The sequence below is a fragment of the Ostrinia furnacalis genome, unplaced genomic scaffold (genome assembly GCF_004193835.3).
Source record: "Ostrinia furnacalis isolate ACB-3 unplaced genomic scaffold, ASM419383v2 OfSCF0638, whole genome shotgun sequence".
NCBI classification, from domain to species: Eukaryota; Metazoa; Arthropoda; class Insecta; order Lepidoptera; family Crambidae; genus Ostrinia; species Ostrinia furnacalis.
The window spans coordinates 137,610-161,528 of NW_021130877.1; the positions used below are offsets into that span (position 1 = coordinate 137,610).

The 23,919-nt window shown below is 38.6% G+C and overlaps 2 protein-coding genes across 2 annotated transcripts in view; one reads left to right on the top strand and one right to left on the bottom strand.

Annotated features, from left to right (window-relative positions):
- Doc1 (Dorsocross1) overlaps nucleotides 1-11,384 on the bottom strand; it is a 33,603-nt gene extending 22,219 nt beyond the window's left edge. The window contains exons 1-2 of the mRNA XM_028323498.1: nucleotides 11,070-11,384; nucleotides 5,191-5,308 (exon numbers count right to left, since the gene is read on the bottom strand). Coding sequence (XP_028179299.1) covers nucleotides 5,191-5,308; nucleotides 11,070-11,148 — 197 coding nt within the window. The 5' untranslated portion in view covers nucleotides 11,149-11,384. The remainder of the gene's footprint in view (nucleotides 1-5,190; nucleotides 5,309-11,069) is intronic.
- Nucleotides 11,385-16,987: 5,603 nt separating this feature from the next.
- Nucleotides 16,988-23,397, top strand: LOC114366585 (ubiquitin-protein ligase E3B). Its single transcript, XM_028323505.1, has 9 exons — nucleotides 16,988-17,406; nucleotides 17,524-17,766; nucleotides 17,894-18,146; nucleotides 18,396-18,584; nucleotides 19,385-19,576; nucleotides 20,566-20,769; nucleotides 21,561-21,678; nucleotides 22,318-22,458; nucleotides 23,222-23,397. Exons 1-9 carry the CDS (start codon nucleotides 17,246-17,248, stop codon nucleotides 23,395-23,397), a joined length of 1,677 nt encoding a protein of 558 aa, XP_028179306.1. The 5' UTR covers nucleotides 16,988-17,245.
- Nucleotides 23,398-23,919: the final 522 nt, after the last annotated feature.

Genomic DNA, 23,919 nt, shown 5'->3' on the forward strand with positions numbered 1-23,919 from the left:
TTCACTTGGTAAGATGGGATAAGGAAAAACTCGATTTAAACCATCCTGTATAAAATTTCCAACAGGAAACAGACACCCGTCAAATTCAAGAGCAATAAGCAATATGAGCACGTAGATTTGGATGCCTTCGTGTCGCGCGATGGCATCGCGCCCCACTGGGCAGCGCTTGCAGTAGGTAGCGCCCTAGGATCGGGTTACGCTGGTAATTTGGACTTGGTACTTGTGGGTGTGAGGTTAAAAAGGTTACCGCTGCACTTACTAATAAAGAAGAATCCTGATCTTTTGGATTTTCTGAAAAACTTCTCTACTATAGCACTTGTTCTAAGTTATTTGATGTTATGATACCTTTACGACGATATTGTAAATAAAATAATTTTGACTCGATGTAATTAGCGATAAGATCTTTGCTGAAGGGATTTTAATATCTCGCCTTCACATAAAATTAGCTCACAAATGCGAAATATGTTTTAGGTTTACCATTCCTTTAATCCCGAGCTGTCTGATTCGCTCACATTACAATTTGTTAAGGCCCATCCGTGAGAATAATTCCCGAGTTCCACGTAACATGTTAAACGCTTGTATCCCGATACCGATCTAACCCGAGCTCCTCGTTGGCGCCATAAAAACAAAACGTCTACAACGGCCACTTTCTTCCGTAAAATATCCGTGGAATTTACGACGATTCCACAGACAAAAATGTTATAACCTAATGAGAAATTATCATCAGGGATGCGGATACGAGGCAAAAAACGAATCGTGGCCCGACCACGATACAGAGACGCACATTTTTTTTTTTATCTCTAATACGAATTATTACGTTCGTGTTTGTTTTTTCCCCGCTCGTCGATTGTTTTAGGCTGAGCCGAGGTGCGGGAGTCCGCGATGACTGCGCGGTTTCGCTCATCACTCAACTCCCAAATCGACGATTTAAGCCTTCACGCGTTGATCGAGATACATCGCTGCTCGCCTTCAGATTCCTGTTAAGTCAGCGCACTTGATGACCGCGATGGATGGCGCGTCATCCGAATTCCCTTGACAAATCATCGGTTCGTTCCCTGGAGATATTGCGATATGATCCGGCGACTCCTCGGCGCGTGCTTCGGATTCCAGGTCCTGTCGCTCCCTGCGCCGGAATTAACCATTACATTAAATGACGTTACGCTTTTTCATCCACGACAAACTTTTCACCGTTTCATCGAAGCCATCATTACTATAAACGTTTTCAATCAACGTTAATTTGTACAAACAACTCGTTTCGTAGAAATAACAGTTTCTATCAATTGTAGAGTCATTTCGTGATCATATTTCTTTATTATTTTTACGGCCTGCAGTTTTATAGTGCTACGAATAGACTTTATAAGTCAAATTCATATACGATGAGGACGTAGCTACCACCTGCTGTTTAATAATTCAATACTGACAGCGTTCGCGGTCTAGGATCTGAGTATGGGCGATCCGCGCATATCTTGAGCGTACATCGCGAAGTGGTGGTGCCAGAGAGGGCTGTCAGGGTCGGAGGAGTAACGAGTGGAGTCGATATGGTGCGGTGGAAGACGGCTGTCATAATCTGATTATTAGTGCTGGGCGGGGCGCGCGGCAGGCGGCCGGCGCGCGGCAGGCGGTCGGCGCCCGCGCCCGTCCCGCTCGCACCCGCCGCCGCGCGCCGCCGCCGAGCGGGACGGCGCGAGCCCACGCAGCGCGCAGGCGACAAACGACCCGTGGTAAAACAAAAGGAATGTTGCCGGCGACGCTTTGAGGCGCCGGCGCCGGTCCCCGCGCCCTAATCACCCATTTTAATTACGACACAGATCGAATCAATTAATCGGTATTTCTGTTAAAACAAGCGCCGGACGAGCATAACTCTCGTGATATGAATTCATAGAAGAGATTACGAATTTTATCTCATTAAGCATCGGAGAAGCAATCGTTAAGATTTCATCACCGAGCATGCGATTACGCGTGGACGCTGATGCCGGTGGTAGAGCTGCGATGACGCGCAACGTTTATACTTCTGCATCAGACTCAGACGTTTTTAATTATAACTTATAATTTTTTCCGGCGAATTCGGGCGCGCCCTTCCCATCGGATAACACGAAAATAAATAACGAGTTTTTGTGTTGTGTGTTTGTTTTTAAAATGGCGGGAGGTCCGCGCGACGACACGCGAGCGATCCGCGCCCGCGCCGACGCGCCCCGACCATTTGTCATATTACGGGTTTGAAAAAATAAATAACCTACTCTATTTTAACCAATGTTTGTTTGTACTACGATTATTGAGGGTTAAGTATTATCTCTGAACACGCTCAGCTACAGATGGGACATGTCAAGTTTTGAAACATTTTGCTTTATTTTTGTAGCGGTTATCGAGAGTAGAGCAAGAGGAAAACATGTTACTGTGTCAAGAGGATAAACGAAGAACTTTTGCGATCTCGGAAGTAATCGGTCTCTTATCAATCACGTAATTAAAACCTATAATTAAAACTTAGTGATAATAAATGCTAATTGGAAACGTGCAGATGGATAACAAAAATTGACTTAACAGTCTCTTCCCCACCTGCTGACTAAATGTGTTATGTATCCAAGTGCTATATACCCACCAATTTACGTCCACGCTCAGGTGGGAAAATTAAGAAGGTTGCTGGCTCAAATCCCCTTTTTAACACATAGCTACACAAGGACAGGCATGGCGGCAGGTGTTAACTCAGGGCTGGCTGCTCAAACGCACCGCCCAGCCCTCGTGTTTGCGCTTCTCATTTGGCCCTCCGCTGCAGCCCCTCGACACTCCGGATAAAGAACTCACATGGCCCGCTTTGCCTCTCTATTTGCACAGCGCCTAAAAGCATCGCATTACGCTCTCCAATTTGGACGGACCTCTGGTAACCCACACCTCGGGTCGTACGAATAACTCAATTACCACAAACACGCACTCGACTAGTATTCAGTGTTCAATAAATGAAATATTTTTGACCCATTTCGGCGCATGGCGCCAGAACCGCCCGGCGCCGGCGCGCCCCCGGCCTCTCTCACGCGGCATCATTAATACAAAACAAACAAAAGTGACCTCTAGACGGGCGAGCAGCTAACGAGATTCACCAACCGCCGGATAAAGCGGTAAATTATTGGAATGTTAACCGGACCGCGGCCGCGTGGTGGTCCGGGACGTGTACGAGATGACAGCCGGCTGCTCGTGATGAGCCCGCCTCATTACCGGCCGCGCAAAAACCGGCGACAATGCGCGAGCGCGCCGCTACAGCCGGCCCGCACGATCGCTATTCGCAAGCCCGCTTTTTCCAGCAACGTTTAATGGCCGCGTGGAAGTCGACGCGGAGCGGTCGAAGCCTAATTGCACGCGGTTAATTACAAAACGATGCGTGGCGACGCGGTTGCGTTATCGATCTGACTTTCTTCCGCTGCGTGTGCTCAACGCTGCCGGTGGCCGCAGGAAGGTGGAGGCGCCGCGCTCGCGAGCGCTGTGTAATTTCTTCACTGCGCTCTCCACATTATCGATCACGAAAAAAAATAATTGAAGGGGTACCGTCGTAAAGCAAACAAGCTTATAATAAGGTGTAATTTGTGCTCGGCCATTTAGAGAAATGCACAAATTGCCGTCCGGGCAGCTGTTTGTTTTGTCTATGACGGAGGTCCGCTGCTCCCAAATTATCCGTTAACAAGCCCCGCGTCAGATTCGGCAGCCCTAATAGGTTTTCGTTAAGTTTTTGTTGTAATTTATGACGAGTAATGTGTTTTCGTAAATTCTACTCAGCAGCTGCAACATTTAATCAAATGTTTGCTTTTAAGCCCGTAGGAAAATGGACTTACTAATAGTGACTAGTGAAAAATGTAGAGGTAACTATTAAGTTTTTAAAATGTTCCACATACTTCGCTTCGAGTCTCAATGTATATGCCCATTATAGAGGGGAATTAACAACTGTTAAATGTCATTAAGATAAACTGTTAATGAACATTTTAAAGCGATTAATAAATACAAATCAGCTTAAGGAATGTCCACACCTACTTATCGACATCTCTTTAATCTGCCTAGAATGTTCATCGCTCATCAAAGTACGCTATTGGTATCGCATTAAATATCTTGTATTAAGTTTCAAAAAGTCATTTTGTATGCCAATTATGAATATCTCGATCGGTTATCAAAGCTATAAAACAAGTTGTTGTGACTAGGCATATGAATCATATTATGATATGATATGATATGATATGATATCTATTAAAAAGGCCAAATCAAGAATGATATAACAAAAAATTAAATTAGAAAACAAACGACATGATGTACCAGGTAATGCCTTATTAATTATGAATTAAAATAAGTTGAATAGTTAAAAAGTAGGACTCAACACAATCCAGCCTCGGTCTGAAAATGTTCCTACATCCTGAATATTATGTAAAAAATAGTTACATGCTATCTGGCATAGAGCATGTGTAGCGCTGTGGCAAGAAATGGTCTCTACCATAGAATGAAATCAATTTGTGGGAGTTCTGCTGCATGATACCTAGCCAACGCACACAGTATTGTTTTTTCCAAAATTACTCATCCACAGAAGCCCTACTTTTCTGTTTAATTAATCAAATTTTTGTATAATTATTCCAATTTCTTCTATAAACTTTGATTTTTTGACGAATTTCAATATTTCATTACTTCATGTGATATATCATCGGAAAGAAGAAAAGTTAGAGATGTTTTTAAAATCATTAGCAATCCATTATCACTATTCATTTTTTTTAAACCAAATTCTAAGTTGAATTTTTTATCGTGGTTTGTACTTTTGTTCAACTTTGGCGGCTCGTAACTAGCTATCCAATCATTATCTGGATTTGAAATTTATTTTATTTGACTAAAGATATATTCGATATGAATACCAAATAAAAAAACCGGTTGAAAACACGCGGGAAAAAAAATTGAAGCAGTTTTTAAGTCAATAAAAACAAAAATATCAATTTAAAAAAAAGTAGCTCACTTAGGGTCAAATGGGCGAACTTGTATTCTTAAAATGACCTTACCTATACACCCACGAAGTTTGTCTAACCTTCCGCCAAACACCCTGTATTTCTCCCATAGTATACTCCCATACGACATCCAATTGTCGACCAACCTGGTCCTATCAATTCTCTACGCTCTGCCAAAGCCACAATGCTAATCTCCAGGTTCAATATCAATATCATCAAAAGCACATACCTCCCACCCTTGGTGATGATCATTTCAGTGCCGATGTCGTGGAAGCGGCGCCAGAGGTCGCCGTTGAGCAGGCGAGCCTCGCACGCCGGTGGCTCTGCGTCCGCACCCACACGGTGTTCTGAGGGTAGATATCAATTATTTACTAAACATACTCGTACACTGAAAACCAGCGTCGTGGCCTCCCTCACCGGGGACACGGCATTTGCTGAGTGGGGTCCCATTGCGATGGGCATCGCTGTGCTTAGTTTACTTGCTCTTTCATTGTATGTTTTATGTCACCTCTGTCTTATTTGCTTTTTTTTTATTTTACCTCTTTTGTCTTTTGTGATGTCCATGGCAATAAATGTTTCTTTCTTTCTTACATATTGCATGTATTAATCATTACATCATCGTCATCATCATCACCAGCGCGACCAAAGGCAAATGGAGGAATTAACTTGAATTGGAAAGGCCTGATGATCGCCTAGAATGATTTATTATTTCATTACCACCTTAGTACTTACGCCCGTATTCACAAACATTACTATGAGGTCTCACAGTGCGCGTGGATGCACAGGGTGACACACGCACGAACCAATCACAGAGCTCTATTCAACGCTATGCGTTCGATTGGATGCCTCACTTAAGCAAGCATCGTTTGTGAATACGGGCGTTAGTCGCCTTTTGCGACATCCACGGGAAAAAGGGATTGGTCCTATTTTACTTTTCTGAAACCACATGGCTTTAATATGCAAGTATTTTTAATTAACCTATCAGAATCTTACTTATCTCTTATACCTTAGTACTTATGCAGTGTTCGCGAAAAATATGTGGAAATAATACCTAGATACCGACATTGATACAGCTTAGTATTTTTAATTTACTAGCATTCCGCCCACGGCTTCGCGCGCGTGGACTACATTATCTACATATTTTACAAAACCCTATTTATTTCTAAAATAAAATTTAGCCTATGTTACTTGTGGATAAAGTAGCTTTCGAATGGTGAAAGGATTTTTAAAAACGGTTCAGTGGTTTTTGAGCCTATTCATTACAACCAAACAAACAAACAAACAAAGTTTTCCTCTTTATAATTTTAGTGTAGACAAATGGGGTTTTTTATTTTTTATTAATGGATGAACCTAATATTTTTAATAAATATTTTATGTATGTTTTTGTGTAGAATTAAATTAACATCTTTCATGATTCTACATCTGCAATATTATCTTTTCAAATACATTAGCCGTAGCTCTTCCCGGATAGTTTATATGAAATCGCTTCATAGCGATAAGACAGGATATTACTCATATTTATTTTGCCGAATTGTACACGGCAACGGTTTTTTACAACTACTGTAGTTTAAGTTAGGAAGTACATTGCCGTGCTTATCATACAACTAGTCGTTACCATTAATTCAAATTAGTAATTCATTAATCTATATCTATACTAGTCTATACTAATATTATGAATGCGAAAGTAACTCTGTCTGTCTGTCTTGCTTTCACGCCTAAACCACTGAACCGATTTTGATGAAATTTGGCACAGAGATAGTTTGAGTCCCGGCAAAGGACATAGAATAGTTTTTATCCCGGTTTTTGAAACAGGGACGCGCGCGATAAAGATTTTCTGTGACAGACAAAAATACACGCGGGCAAAACCGCGGGCGGAAATACTCGTACCAGAAATATTTCTAGCAAACTATTGAGTTTATTTTATCATAGGTACAAACATTAGTCCAGTCATTTAAGCTTAAATTAGGTAAGAATCTCGGAATTAGAGATACCCAGCTGTAAGTCTGTAAATACTTGTATATTGACACCCTAAAAGTTGTCTCAAAACCTACATATGGTAGGGTGTAAGCAACTATTAAATTTTAAGGTCAAAGGTCACAAAAATCGTTTTTTTGCGCTTTTTTTGGAAATATCTCATTTCCTATGGGTTTTTTGCTATTTGTATTTATTATCAATATTGTAGAATACTAAATTATCTACAAATTTTGTTTCAAAAATTTTTTTATACGGTGAACCGTTTTCGAGATAGAGGGCGGAGAGCGCGCGGTCACTGCATCACTTCAGGTCAACTTAAGCGGTTTAGGTTTTTCATACAAAAGGATTTTCCCGCTAATTCCCGTGGGAATTTCGGTAATTACTTGTTGTAAATGAGCTTTAAGTTTACTAAGGTACCTACATGCCAAATTTCAAGCGTCTAACTTCCGTTAAGCGTTTAGATTTTTCATACAAAAGGATTTTCCCGCTAATTCCTGTTCCCGTGGGAATTCCTAAGTAAACTATAACCTGCCCAGGTGTATGAAGAATAATTGTACCAAGTTTCGTTAAAATCCGTCGAGTAGTTTTTGTTTCTATAAGGAACATACAGACGGACAGACAGACAGACAAAAATTTTACTGATTGCATTTTTGGCATCAGTATCGATCACTAATCACCCCCTGATAGTTATTTTGAAAATATATTTCATGTATAGAATTCTGTCCGTCTGTATGTTCCTTATAGAAACAAAAACTACTCGACGGATTTTAACGAAACTTGGTACAATTATTCTTCATACACCTGGGCAGGTTATAGTTTACTTAGGAATTCCCACGGGAACAGGAATTAGCGGGAAAATCCTTTTGTATGAAAAATCTAAACCGCTAAGTAGACCTGAAGTGATGCAGTGAACGCGCGCTCTCCGCCCTCTATCTCGAAAACGGTTCACCGTATAAAAAAAGTTTTTACACAAAATTTGTAGAGAATTTAGTATTCTACAATATTGATAATAAATACAAATAGCAAAAAACCCACAGGAAATGTGATATTTCTAAAAAAAAGCGCAAAAAACCGATTTTTGTGACCGTTGACCTTGAAATTTAATAGTTGCTTACACCCTACCATATGTAGGTTTTGAGACAACTTTTAGGGTGTCAATATACACGTATTTACAGACTTACAGCTGGGTATCTCGAATTCCGAGGTGAACTTACTATAATGACTGGACTACATGTGAGTTATATGTAACGTAACATCATATGAAACGGAACTTTTCGTAATGGTTAGAAAAAAACAAGCTTAAACAATTTTTGAACAAAAAATAAATACAAATACAAAAAATAAATACGCGATAAAAACAATTATTTTCTTCTTTTAGGTTTCCTGTTAAATAAATAAATCGTAATATCAAAAACATGTTGAGTGTTAATCATAATTCACAGAATGATCTGTAATATATCGACATATTGCTAGCACTTATTCTATCTAATTATGGATTTCCGCAAAGTAAGGCCTGATACTAATAATTTATTACTTGGGTATCCGCTTGAAAAAAAAAGTTTTCAATTTAAAAAAACATTTTCAAATATTGCCGTTTACCGTTGCATTTTCGCATCTGCATCCACAATTAATGATGTCCAAACATCAGTCGCGTGTTTCAGCCTCGAATACATTATCGAGTATCTGGTGTCACCGATCGTCGATTTTAATATCGATGTTTTATACCTTCCTAAGATTTTATCGAGTGGCTTCAAAGGCGCCGCGCGGTGAAATTTATCGCGCAAAAGACATATAAACTTTTAGTGGCTGTACCGTTCGAATGATGTAGCCATTTATCTATAATCATGTATTTATTACGAAAACACGTTAATGTTTGATGATTAATTAAAATATGTTTTAGGATTTCGCTACGGGTCAGGATGTAGGAGATATTTAAATATCCATAATTTTGTTTTTAGTAGTTTTTTATTAATCGATTGTTAACCCTAGGCCGTTAGCCAATGTTACTTTCTTCAGTCAGTTAATTTAATAATTTTGTATTGAATGCAAGTAGGTAGTTATGCATAGCAATTTTTATTTTATTTTATTTGTTTAACAATGTTTCAACAGCATTTAATTATACATAAATGTGTAGGAAGACACCACTTGAACATAAGCCAATTAGAGAAATACTTTCTACAACTAAAACATTTTTAAATAAGTTAACGTGGGTAGGTGAACACTAAAACAATTCAAAATTAAGTAAACAAATTAAATGTGAACTCGGTATTAAATTCCGAGTCACCAATCAAATAATAATTATATAAACTAGCAATAATTACTTTTTCTTGTATTTTTGACTTGTTATAAATAAAATATAAAATTTTGTTAATGTAATACATTATATCCTACTGTACTGTATTTAAATTATGTTTCCTGGAAATAGATGGTAAAAAAATGTTTTATAACATTATAAAAGACGTAGTTGTTGATAAGCTGAAAAAAAAGTATTTTACTACTAAAATAGTCAGCAAAAAATAAACAAATTAGGATCAAGTTAAGCTGCAAATAAAATTGATTGTAATGATGATGATTAGACTGAAAATATTACCATTAATAAATTAAACGACTACTTGAAATAATGGTTAGTTAAATACAAATTACATACATTTATGTTTGCAGAATGTTATTATTCTACAAAAGCTCAAATCTCTATTACAAGTGTCTGAGTGTTATTTTTGTCAGTCACTATTGAAGCTATTATTTTAAGGCTTTCAACTATGAATGGAAAATTTGGAAGATAGAATAGTAGAAGATAGCATAATTAATGGATGAAACAAATATCAATTCATAATAAAAATATAGCATAAATTCTGTTTTAATCACGTTCTCGTACAAAAGACTTCAACGCGTCACGCCAACGTATAATATTGATAAACAAAGTTATAATTATGTTATAAAACATTAACCTATTTTTTTACATATAACATTTTTTATATTTAAATTCTTATAAGAAGAAATTATGTAGGTATTCAAAAGACACGGTCCAAAAGCATAAATCAATTTTAAATAATAAATAGGTATATCTTGTAAAAAAATATCTGTAATATTTCTTGAGTTTATTTATTATGGAAAATGTATTTAATCTATATTATAGGTAAAATATTTTTCTTTATAATATATTTTTATTATAGTGCGAGAGAGAAAATTTACATTTTTATTTAGAACGTCCTACATGTATAGGGCATAGGTATCTACTTATGGAATAAAATGAAAACGTATATTTTCTATTAACAGAAAAAAAAAGTTAAATCAAGAGTCTTGGATGTTTGGAAAAAATCCTCATATTAACAGGATTTACTCTTTGAAACAATAATATTTAAAAATTAAAAATTAAAATTCATAAAATTCATTTATTTTTGCAAATAGGCTTTTAAAAAGCACTTTTACACGTCCCAATATTAACCCTACCTCTGCTTCGGAACAATAAATGGGCCAGTGCTGAGAAGAAGCAGCGCAAGAAACTCAGTCACTATTGTCAGCCTCCTTTTCAAGGGTTTACAGTCTTTAAAATATACAAATTATAGTCATAAGTATTGATGCGAGCTAGGTAGTTAAACATTCCAAACATTTTTATCTTTTATATAATCATCAACTTTATAGTAGCCCTTTTTCATTAAGGTGCTTTTGATATGTGCTTTAATTTTATGAATGATTTATATTTTTATTGTGTTAGATTGTATAGCATTTTGTGTGTATTTTTACTTTGTTTGTGATATTTGATGTTACTTAAAACGATTTACTCGTACTTCAAATAGGTTCCAAAGTGCCATATTAAAATCATTCTCAAATTGATTCTGAGGTAGGTACCTAGTTTTAGTACAAACATCTGACATCCATTGTCATCGTCGTCGTCGTCGTTTCAGCCAAAGTTCTCGAGTGGCGACCACGGGCTGGAAGACGTAGCGTGGGCAGGCCTCCTACTAGGTGGACCGACGATCTGGTGAATGTTGCGGGATGAGCTGGATGCGGGCAGCGCAGTACCGTTCATTATGGAAAATCTTGGGGGAGGCCTTTGTCCAGCAGTGGACGTCATTTGGATGACATTCGTTGATTACAATTAAAAAAAATAGTTACATTGATTTGAAAACTTACGCAATCCACTCAACGAGGCGGCATGCAACATTTGCTGCCTCAGCAAATACTCCCCAAAGTGTGCCTGGTCCATCATCATCTTGTCAACAAACAGTTTCGAGAACAACACAAAATCAAGCAGTCACACAATCACAATACCATTTTATTGCGTAGTCAGTCAAAGTTACTACACCCACAATAGAAAGATAATTCGTAGTTTCAATCAATGGAAGTAATTAGCACTTGCACAAAAAGGTCATAATTAAAAACAAACGAAAGACGAAAGGGAGACGTTTGACGTGACGACGGAGCGACAGCTACGTGTGTACTGAGGCAGGTTGGGCTCGCAGGCGGCGCGTGCGCAAAGCCCCGCCCCTCTTCTGTGATTGGTCAGCGGGCAGCTAATGGCGGCCGGCGTGAAAGCCTCAACGCACCACAATGCTTTCCTCGAGCTTTCCGCCCGCCTTCGACCTGACAGGTGATCAAACCCGATTGACATTCGTATTCGCTGCGTAGGCGCACCTATCGATGAAAGCCTATTGTTTGTTGCACGAACACCGAACTTTTATATGTTAGCATGAAACTGTGAAGTGATACACATTGTGTAATATGAACGTATCAATATCGGATTAGCGTGTATCATCCTACGGTCCGCTCTGCCCACATTAATGCATGCATAAATAATTTCGATTGAGACGTATAAATCGCTCTGAATGATTAGGTTGCGAATGAGAATTGAGTTTTTATGTCTTTACAGACTTAAATTATTGTTGAACAGCGTAAGACCAAGAAATCAAGATTTTGATCACAGTATATCAAAATTATCTTTCGGCGCCTCTTTGATCCCTTATATCTTTAGGGATCTAGGCGTAGTGGCTTTTTTTCAATAGCGTGCGGCATTTTGGCGCCTATCTGGCGCCCACAGCGCCCGTTCCTTTGCCAACTGTGAAGTGTTTGGAATTCAGTATAGAAAATAAATTGACCACCAATTAAGTACCAAAAAAATTTTTTTTTAATCATTTTTACCATTGTTATTTAAAGAAATTTTGATAACGTAGTACTAAGATATGAATACTGATCACAAGCTTTTTTCACGGGAGTGAAAAGTTATGATAATGTATCATGTTGTAAACGAGCAATGCTTTAATTTTCAATCAATTCACAGATTGTATGTTAATAGATTAAGTTTTTAATTTAATTTCCCAAAAATTATCACAAAATCTGAAGTCATTTTAGTATCCTATTGCTAAATACAGGGTGATAGTTAAAGTTTTAGATTTAACCATACACGCACATTAAAAATACCTTGACATTTCACTGTTACACCTAACTAGGTTTATATTATTTTGGAGGATCCAAAAATAAATTTTACCTCAATAAAGTCCTACGATAATAATGACTAACCTCATTTAGAAAAATTCCTGCAATTTCTTATCAGTCTGATAAGAAGTGCGCAATTGTCCGTCCTAGGTACAGCTTAGGTGACATATTTGGTGGATGATTCGTTAGGAACTCATTAAGTTTTGCCATTAGTTAAGGCCAAATACTGTCTGATTGTGTATCAGTGCAAGTGATTCAATGGACACTTGGCGATAAAGTCCAAAATTATGCAAGAAAGTAGTTAGGTTCCTACTATTTCGCATCCGGCAATTATGTGAATCATCTCTCCGAGATAAATATTGAAATTGATATTGAAAAAACTTATTGTCAGACCGGGGTCCATAATCATGTTAGTAACAATTTTCACTTAGCCTATGTTAAAATAATGATTATAAAATGATTAAAAATGTATTTTCATAATTATGTACGATTCGTACTTGAAATGAAAAAAAATATGCAATGATTGTTTACGGCATACTTACCTAATTACTTTACCTTTCATGTCCAACTTATTTACCTATATAAAAAGTATGAAATAAAATTTATAAAGTAATAAAAAGTCGTTTATTTGCTGCAAAATATACTTAGGCTTTTAAAAAGCACTGTTACAAGTCCACCACAGGTAGGGGACGGATTTACCAGCAGGTTGAGTAGGCTGAAGCCTAGGGCGGCAAATTTTAAGGGGCGGCAGATATACAAAATAAAAATAAAAATTAAGGTAAGTACGCACACAAAACCCCCCAGAGCCTACAGGCGGCAAATCTGTAAATACGATACTGGTATGAAAACAATCCAGGTATCCTTCCGTTTGGCCAAATTACTTTTCGCCAAATTTCACTTCGCAAACAACTTATCGCCAAAGTTTCATTTCCCAAATGAACTTTTAGCAACTGTACTTTTCGCAACTAATTCATTTGGTCAAATTATCATTTGGAAAAATTTTACTTGGCAAATTTTTATATAGCAAATGTTTTATTTTGCCAAATATTATATCCCAAATAATTTGTTTGGTCAAATTGACACTTCACATACTTACCCACCGTTACCCACAAATCAAAGAATAAGGCAGATTGGTTTTCACAAGAATTTTATGTAAAACAAAGAGATTGCAGAAAATAGTATGGTTGCAGAAAGTAGGTATCGCAGAAAATAGTAGGTTAGGTTAGGTTAGAACAGTGACCCTTAACGCGCGAAGGCGAGCGAAGCGTGCCGCGGCAGCGGCCGCCGAGCGCTAGAATCACCTCTATTGTGTAATGAATCATTTGGAAATTTCGATAAAAAGAATGAAATATGAAAATTAATTTAGAACAAATTTTATATTATCTACCCACTATACAAAATAATAACCACAAGCTAATTTGTAGTCCATTCTATGCGACAATCAAATTATTTTGTAAATAGTTTATCGTGAAATATTTTTGCCAAATGAAACATTTGGCAAAACATACTTTGCCAAACAATAATTTGCTAAACAATAATATGCCAAAAACGACATTTGCGAATTAAAAGTTTGCAATAAGTTGTTTTGCCAAATGAGAATTTGCCAAATGAAAATTTGCGAAACGTTGTTTGCGATGTAATAATTTGGGAAACGTTTTTTGGCCAAACATTAGTAATCCAAACAATCCAATTATCATAATTTAATGTAATTTTTTTTTCAAAATACAAAAGTAATGTTTCCCGCTGCACTTATTAAGCGCAAGTAGAAAGATATGGTGATCGATTTGCTGCGTTTGCAGAATTTGACGGAGGCAATAAATGTAGGAAGTAACTCTAGGTTGACCGCCGATCTGGTGAACGTCGCTAGAAGAACTTGGATGCGGACAGCGCATTACCGGTGGTTATGGTTATCCTTGGGGGAGGCCTTTGTCCAGCAGTCAAAGTCAAAGTCAAAATTTCTTTATTTGCTTAGACTAATAAATAGTTCTTACAAATCGTCATATGCTCTTAAGGAGCCTCTACATGTCTCATAATCTTTTTACCCTACCAGCGCTTCGAGACCAACATTTGGCAAGTGCTGAGAAGAAGCGCCGCAACAAACTCAGTCACCACTGTCTGCCGTTTAATATAAATAAATAGAAATAGTAGTAGTAGGTACATTCGATTCAAGAGCAGTTCACTGAATTTACCATGCATTCTTGTATGGTGGACAGTACAGTGGACGTCATTTGGCTGAAACGAACGAACGAAATGTAGAAAGTGCGATAAACATAATTTTCAAACATAGTACTCCGCTATGGCTAGATCAATGGTGTAATTTTTGATAAAATATCACAATATCACTAATCCTGCTTTTATCACACTGCCATCACCGGCTTACTCATCACCTATGACCTAACCGGATAAGCCGCACCACCTCGTTATCAACACGACTACAATGCATTTCCCAGGGCACGGACAAAAAGACTAAGGCTTGTCGGATAGAGATTATCAGGTGATTGCAACAATGACATTCTTTAAAATTGACCCATGCCCTGTTCTTACGCAACCAAGGAAAAGTTATATCTCATCATAGAAGATTAAGTTATTCACCTTTTGTGTAATTAGGTGTGTCACATGGGATCCTCGATGGCTTATAGTGGACTGGCGCGGTATTGGAATTAATAATTTACTTAAATTGGCATTAAGTATTTTCTAAAACAAGACACATGTCAGACAACCAAATAAATTAAAAATATAATAAGTAATTAAACTTTAGTTTGACAATATTACATACAAACAAAAACCAGAGAAATAGGGATGTTTCCTGGGTATAAAAGCAAGAGTTATAATTAGTCCGTCAGTTAACTTATCAAAAAATACTCTATACGTATTTTTCACTTTTTCAAACTAATGAAAAAATTAAAGAGATAAAGCGCGCCAAAGTTCAAAAGAAGAGGTCCGTGACGTCAATGAGTACTTAAAAGTGCAGCACTTTGTGACGTCGCGCGGAACTTCAACGCACCATAACTTTGTAATTATTTGTTTGATTGACAAATAAAAATATACAAGTCCAATATTTATCGATTATAAACATGACGGACTAAAAAAAAATCTTTAGGAAACTAGCCTATTAATAATTTTCCAACTCTCTATCAGTGCGCTTTGACTAATGTGCTCCGTTCCCATAATTTTGCTCATCTTTCTCGAATGAAGATATCAATTTTCTTACTTCACCATACCATTTATATCACCATGTTAACTTGGGCTAGTGTCGGCTCATATACCCATTTACCTAACACCCTGTAAAGCCACGATAGCCGAATGGTGAAGGGGTCGGACTGGCTAACTCGACATTCGAGGAACGCGGGTTCTAACTTCGCCGTCGCTGCTCGACTAGTAAATGAGCTTAAAGCTTATTTAGTAACTTGAGAACAAATGATGAGAGCAGTCGCCCGGAAAGCGAAAGGTCGTGGGTTTGATTTCTACCGCATGCAATTCTATTTTTTTAATTTATCTAAAATTTATTTTTTGTTTCAGATGAGACTCTTAATGCTAGTAAATTAACTATGTTTAGCTTAGAAAGAGGGGCGGCTAACGAGATTTTAATAATTTGTAAAAAAACTCCTACTTTAAAAAAAAAAACGAAACAAAAGGCAGAATACTATTATTCCATATTCATAATAGAGTATTTAAAAACTAATGTAATATGTTGCTAGTTCTTAAAATAATAAGTTTTAGTAGTTATGAAAATAGTGAACTTGACAACAGCGTCAAAATTCTATTCAATTAGTCATAATTGCTATCTTGAGATTGGTTAATTACTCAAAAAGAAAGTTCCTACTTAGAATCTATTTTTTTAATACTTATCATTTATAAAACTAAAGTCGTGTTATTACACTATAAATAGAACGGCTGGACAGATTTTGATAAAATTTGGTATGAAGGTAGCTGACATCCTGTATAAATAATAAAAGTACGCTACATTTTTCTTACCCAAAAAGAGGGTAGTGTTTTTAATGTAAACTAAACTGCGGATAGTCCGCTACGCAGTAGGTAGGTGCCATCTCAATGACAACAACCATTGTGTGTACGAAGTTTGCTGGCGTGCTCTGGCAGCAGGCTAGTTATAGCCTGACCAGGAACATAAAAACCCTCGCCATGTTGCGGAAAATTAATGGTACTAATTTCTTTTAATGGCAACATTAACTGAAAACTTCATTGACATGTCATCTTGCATGTCAGTCTAATTGCTCTCAAAGTGTAAACAAACTTTATTTTAAATGTGCGCAATTGATTTTGTGAATTAAATTGCTAAAATCTTTTTATAGTCGTGAAAGAAAAGTGGTTCACAATGTGTTAAAGTATTTGTCGAAGAGAAATACTAAGGGTTCGGACAATATTTTCATTGAATAATGTTTCCGACAAAGGTTGTCAAATGTTGCACTATCAAATGCAATTGACGCGCCTCTATGCCAGGGTTTTTATGTTCCTGGTCAGGCTATAATGATAAAATTAAATGATGAAAAATGACACAACACATTAATCCGACGAAGAGGTCGAACTTTTGACATAATATTGACATGTCAATAGTAGAATTAAAAATACTTAAGTGGTAACACCATAGATATGTCAAAATAATAGTAGTTTCTGAAGGGTTTCATCTTGGAAAAACCGAAAATTTTGTAAAATCTCCGACATGAAACACGTAAACATGGTGTAGACATAATTTTTATATAGCTAAAGTGCGTTATTCGGCGAAAATGACACCATAAACGCATCGACTGCATTCTTTAACATGTATTTGATATTTAGGTCTTGACAGCTAATAAACCAAATACAGAAACAAAGCGATTATTTTGTGTTTTGTGTAATTTGTACAGCTTTGATAATTGATAATGTTTTCGAAGACGCAAACAAGTAAGGATACGTTTCTGGAGCAGACCAAAGCAGCCCGAGAGGAGCGAGCGCTGGAAAAGAAGAGGGAACAGTCTGCTGTTAAAATACAGGCTCTCGTCAGAGGATGGCTTGCACGTCAGAGATTCATTGCACGAATTTTGTAAGTAATCAACCTATAATGTTGTGTATGATATGGCGACATTCCTTCCCCAATATACTCATCTGTGAGACTTGATTTTACTGATGTAAACAGTTACCTATCAGATGTTATTTTCAGGAATGAATTTGACCAAATTCTCCCAGAAGCAGTAATTCACAGTTCTCAAGATGAAACGCCGCCGACTTTGGACCTGTTGCCAGCTCTGGAAGTGTACCGCGTCACATGTAGATTATTTTTGATATTCAAACAACAACGAGACAGGAAAAGATTTGAGAAACTCTGCAAGTACATCGTGCAAAGTCTGCACTCTGATTCAGTGAAGCTTTCATATGTTGGGGTGTTTCTAAATAAAGAATACAGGTATGATTTTTGTAACTACCTAAAAACATATACATAACTTAGGTTGTCAAAGATAAAAGATTTGCAAAATTCTAATTTGACACCAATACTTAGCTGAGATTAATGTTTATCTGTTACACCATTTCAGTCTAAGATGGATAGCCCATATAAAGGATCTTCTTTACAAATGCTGCATATATCTGGAAGAGCTGAAGCCAGAGTCTCCGCTAGACATGCAGAGTATACTAATCTTCCTACACACACTTGTTGCCTTCACCGCAACAAACACTTGGGCCATTACTCGGCTCAGAAACTTCGAGAAACTCCGTGGAGGCATGACACAGCTGTGTGCAAATGTTATGGGTTCATTGTTCCATAAAGGATATTATTTAACTTTGAAGGTAAATATTTACTAAATTAGTATTAGTATAAATATATGATTATAATTAGATTTATTGGTATGCAACAAATAGGTAATTCATCAGAAAAATATGCCCAATTCTTAGATATGATAGCAAATAGAGATATTATCATATCATACCATAAAGTACTGCTATAACATTTATTATGATAAATGCTACCATGCAACACTACTATGTTCCTACACTATTTAAGACTTTAATGATAATACACCATTTATTATTTTACAGTCACTACTTCTTCGTGGACTCTGTCGAGAAAAAGTGTCACTTAAAAATGTTGCACTGACTGCTATAGTGACACTGTCTTTGCGGCCACTCATCTCAGCTCAGTTCTCGGAGAAACTGCTGACCATGTACATCATCCAAATCCTATCAGTGCCTACACTTGTTTTCCATATGCAGCAGATATCCCCAGAGGTCAGTATCTAGTGTTCAAGAGCAATGTGAGTTTGTTATTGAATCCAGAAAAAATTATGAGGTAAGATTGTTGTTGCGAACTCGTCGAACGTCTGTATATTATTTTTGTTTTTATTTGATTCTGACTAATTTATTTTAGATTTCTTGTATAAACATAACACTCAAAGGCCATTCGTCATTTTGTGGCAAGTTCAAGTGCGGATGGCTATTTGTGACCACTTTTGGTGCTGGCAAGTTAATTTTTGAGACAGTTCTAATATTATTTAACTTTTTAATCCATCAGATTAAAGAAAATCATTATTAATTAAATTATAAGTTATGAAACCTGAATTAATTAATGAATATTACAAGTAACATATTTTCCTAGTATGCATTTATTTGCTTATCAGTCTTGTTTGGCATTTAATTAGTTTCGCAAATGTGATAGTGCAATAGCGTAGCTCTTGACCTGGATACAAGTGGAAGTTAAATAGTGGCTTATCAACACAGGTCAGTGACATTCAGGGCAAGGAAATACATTCATTATAGTAAATGCAAAATTAGAACTAGACACTAAAACCAAGCATTAACTACTTTTAGATGTCACTGAACTGTTCAACCTATCATTGTTATAAGTTGTTAAGTGAAAGACACAGTTAAAGCAAACCTGCCACTTGATGGGACCATCTGGTGGAGGTCGCACATAAATGTGGATATCCACAATGGGATATCCTTGAGTGAGATACTTGAAAGTTGCCAATATTGGTTTTCCAATGTACTGTATGTTTCTTTCTAATAAATAAAAACTTTATTCCTTGCAGTCCATGGCGGTATTCCGCACGTACGGCATGTTCGACAAGTGCGTAGAGTTCCTGAGTGCGGACCAAAACATGCGCATCGTGTTCAACACGCTAGAAGGCAACTACGCCTTATGTCTGCTAGCTAACCTCGTGCAGCTGGCCCATTGTGAGCGGGAGCACGCGTTGCCCGACACCTACTACCCTACCTTCGTGGTCAGTATACAAGTTAAAGCCCGGTATGTGAGCACGTAGAATTTTGTCCAATGACCCCAAGCTACCCATCCTTATCGCTCGCGCGTAATTATATTGCTGTCGCGACTGTGCGACGGGCGCCCGCAGTGAGTGTGCGAGCGCGACAGCAACATAATTACGCGCGAGCGATTAGGATGGGTAGCTTGGGGTCATTGGACAAAATACTACGTGCTCACAGACCAGACTATAGTTCCTGAGTGCGGACCAGCATGCATTGTGTTCAACACGCCAGAAGGCAACTACGCCTTATGCCTGCTAGCTAACCTCGTGCAGCTGGCCCATTTTGAACGGGAGCATGCGCTGCCCGACACTTACTACCCTACCTTCGTGGTGAGTATACAAGTTTTGTAGTTCCTGGGGGGTCGTAATCGGTACGGGACTATTCCCACCTCTCTTTCCCACCACTGCAACTCCTGTGTAGCCAGGATCTACAGCTTGACCGCCAATAAAACCCCAACCAATGAAGGTCAAGTTTGTCCTGGGGGAAAGTTAAACTGTCATTGGACTCGCAACGAAATTAATCAGAAGAACATAGGAGTTCGAAGTTAAGGTTTGACTTCCCTCCGTTGCAGTACCTCGGTCGTAATCGGTAGCCCAATATCCTGGGGTGGGCCGTGAGGGTATTTACGCGCATGACTATACCTATGCGATTTTACACACCATGCCGTAGCAGCAGCGCCACCCGCCGCGAGCGCAAATACAAACTCAAATAAAACTAGTGCACGGAGTGCTGCATAGTTTGTAAATACGCTATGTGTTGACGACCAAAGATACCTACCACGTTTACGTTAGTTTTCGCTACTGGTCACCCTACTCGTCCAAGCACTGCTTTCGGAGATTGGCAAATCACATGTCGTGGCATTTGACATAATATTGGCGAGTGGTGACTTAGATTCATGTAAGGACTTGATTTCTAACATAAAAACTAACAATGAATTTATTGCCTACAGCTGGTAGTGACCCGGTTCCTCGACTCATGCCAGCAATACGTGGTCTGCAAGAAAGGCAACCTCAGCAACTGGCATCCGGTATTGGGCTGGTTCTCGCAAAGTTTCGACGCGTATCTGCCACAAGCAATGGGAAACTTGCGGACACAACTATCTCTATTGTGGGGAGCTCCGATGCTGAAGAAGATACTGGCGCAGCCGCTGAAGGTATGTACCAGCTTCCTAGCAAGAAGATGAACTATAACTGCCCTCCTGTACTGGGCTGGTTCTCGCAAAGCTTCGACGCGTATCTCCCGCAAGCGATGGGCAACCTGCGGACACAACTATCTCTCTTATGGGGAGCTCCGATGCTGAAGAAGATACTCGCGCAGCCGCTGAAGGTATGTACCAGCTTCCTTGCAAGAAGATGAACTATTTCTTGCAGCTGGTACTGGGCTGGTTCTCGCAAAGTTTCGACTCGTATCTGCAGCAAACGATGGGAGACTTGCGGACACAGCTATTGCTGTTGTGGGGAGCTCCGATGCTGAATAAGATACTGGCACAACCGCTGAAGGTATGTTTGAGCTTGTTGACAAAAATAATAAGCATAAATGGCACCCGGTATTGGGCTGGTTCTCGCAAAGTTTCGACGCGTATCTAGCACAAGCAATGGAAAACTTGCGGAAATAGCTGTCGCTGTTGTGGGGAGCTCCCATGCTGAAGAAGATACTGGCGCAACCGCTAAAGGTATGTGGTTGACAAGAAGAGTAATATCGACTGGCTGATCTAGATTTAGGGTGGGTGCCCTAGGCTGAGTACTGAGGTACTTTACTTATTTACATTATTTCTTTAAATACATTTAAATATTATGAAGTTAGAAGTGGTTTCAATAACCCAACAGTCAACAGAAATCGAACTAACAACATTCGAATCGTCAGTCTGATAGCAACAGCGTTGGACTATTTCTGCATTGAATTTTTGCATGATTAATATTACTAATAATTATATTTTGGTTGCAGGAGATGCTAGACGCTGGCGTAACAGGCGAGGAAGGTGCAGGTCCCTCACAACCCTCTACTCCAGTCCAGAGCAACAACCCCGCCGCCATTATCCGACGCGCCATCGAGGCTAGGACTAATCGGTACGTCATTATCATCATCATCATCATCATCAACAGCCCTTTACAGTCCACTGCTGGACTATGAGCCTCCTCCACTATAGTAGAGGGTTTTGCCATAATCCCCACGCTTGGCAGGCGGATTGGAGATCGCAGTTTAAAAGATTTATGTTTGTCAGAGAGCGCTGCTGCCCGTTCTTTGTTTGATGTGTAGTCCCTAAGTCGCCTCTTACGACACCCGCGGGAAGAGTAGGGGCTGGTGACAAATGTATTCTACTCTGCCGTCACCACACGGCCGATCATCATCATCATCATCATTCTACTAATATTATAAATGCGTAAGTTTGGATGTCTGGATGTTTGTTACTCTTTCACGAAAAGACTACTGAACAGATTTTGATAAAACTTAACAATATTATTGTTTATAACCCAGAATAACATATAGGCTATAATTTATGACGATATGTGACAACAAATGAAATTTCACGCGGGTGAAGCCGCGGGAAAAAGCTAGTCATCTATAATTTTTACCAGCTGAAGCAACTAAGTCCACTGTTGGATACTCGATTACTGAATATGCGTTTCCTTTTTTCCTTCCATGCTTTTTTTTTTGGCGCCCGCTCAGCAAAAATATGGCTGTCATTTGACCTTTATTAAACGTTTCCATTGTTATAGGGCCAGTTCGAACAAGAACTACAGAAAGCTGGGGTCCCCAGACTGCACTAAAGCGGCGCTCATCTGCTCCATGTACCACACCGCGCTGCAGACCATGAAGCAAGTGCGGCTCGATATACTCACCGGTAAGGAAAATAATAAACTGTTATTAGATATAGTCTGGTCCGTGAGCACGTAGAATTTTGTCCAATGACCCCTAGCTACCCATCCTTATCGCTCGCGCGTAATTATGTTGCTATCGCGCTCGCACACTCACTGCGGGTGCCAGTCGCACAGTCGCGACAGCAATATAATTACGCGCGAGCAATAAGAATGGGTAGCTAGGGGTCATTGGACAAAATTCTACGTGCTCACGGACCGGGCTTTAGAGTTGGAAAGCATAATTTACTGCTACAGTAATTTGCGGCGTAGATGAAGATACAGAAAACGAGTAAAGCTTCGGTCAAACCAATGCGTTCAGCTTGTGTCCGCGATAGCGTGCACGGTGGCGATCAGATGTCTATGAAGTATGAACTTGTAGCAATGACTGTGTGCATGACGCGTCCTGTCATTGGCCACGGCGATCGCGCTTGTTATTTTGACGTTTCTAACTAACGCCCAGCCCATTGGTTGGGTTTTTATGGTGGTCAAGCTGTAGATCCTGGCTACACCTGGATCATCACCTGGACATCCTGGAACGAGAAATGGGAATAGCCCCGTAACTACGCCCAGCAATGCTAGCTAAAAGGGATCATATACTGTTTTTTTTTCCTGACACAAAAATAATTGTTTCTAACCAAATTATGGACTACTTTTGTCTGAAAATAAATGATTTTTATTTTTTATTTATTTTAAAAATAAGGTCTATAGTCTATAGTAAACCTAATCTAATATTATTTTTCTATACAGGCTTATGCAACCAAGACGAGATACTGTACTCGTTATGGCAGTTCCTCTGCACCCTGGGCCCTACCTGCGGGTTAAAATCATTCCTGGACCTCCTGGCCGTCAACACCAAGACGTCCGCGCCCGAGTTCCAGATGCTGATACTATTCACAGATTGCATGACGCACTACGTCACGTGAGTGTGCTGATTGTGTTAATTTATAGTTTGGACATGGTAATTGAAAAATTACTATCGAAATATTGCTTGAATGAAACTTATCTGAAAATTAATACCTACTTCAAGGTCCAATCTATCTGTATACCAAAATTAATCTAGTTTGTTTCGCCTGATAGCGGCTTGGTTGTGCAACGTTGCTGACAGTCGAAAATGTGCTATTTGGTAGCTCAAGCCCATGGTATCTTAATGAGATTGCGTATTTTTACGTAACGTATTAGTACGTCGGCCGTTTGGTGTAGTGGTTTAGAACGGACTACTATTCCAAGAGGTCCCGGGTTTGATTCCCGGCCGGGCAGAAATTGAAATGATGAATTTTAATTTCTGTGACGGGTCTGGGTGTTACTATGTTTAATATGTATGTATTTACAAAAAAAAAGTATTTAAGTATGTTTATATCCGTTGTCTAGTACCCATAGTACAAGATTTGCTTAGTTTGGGACTAGTGGCGCAGTGTAAAATGTCCAAGGATATTTAAGTATATGTA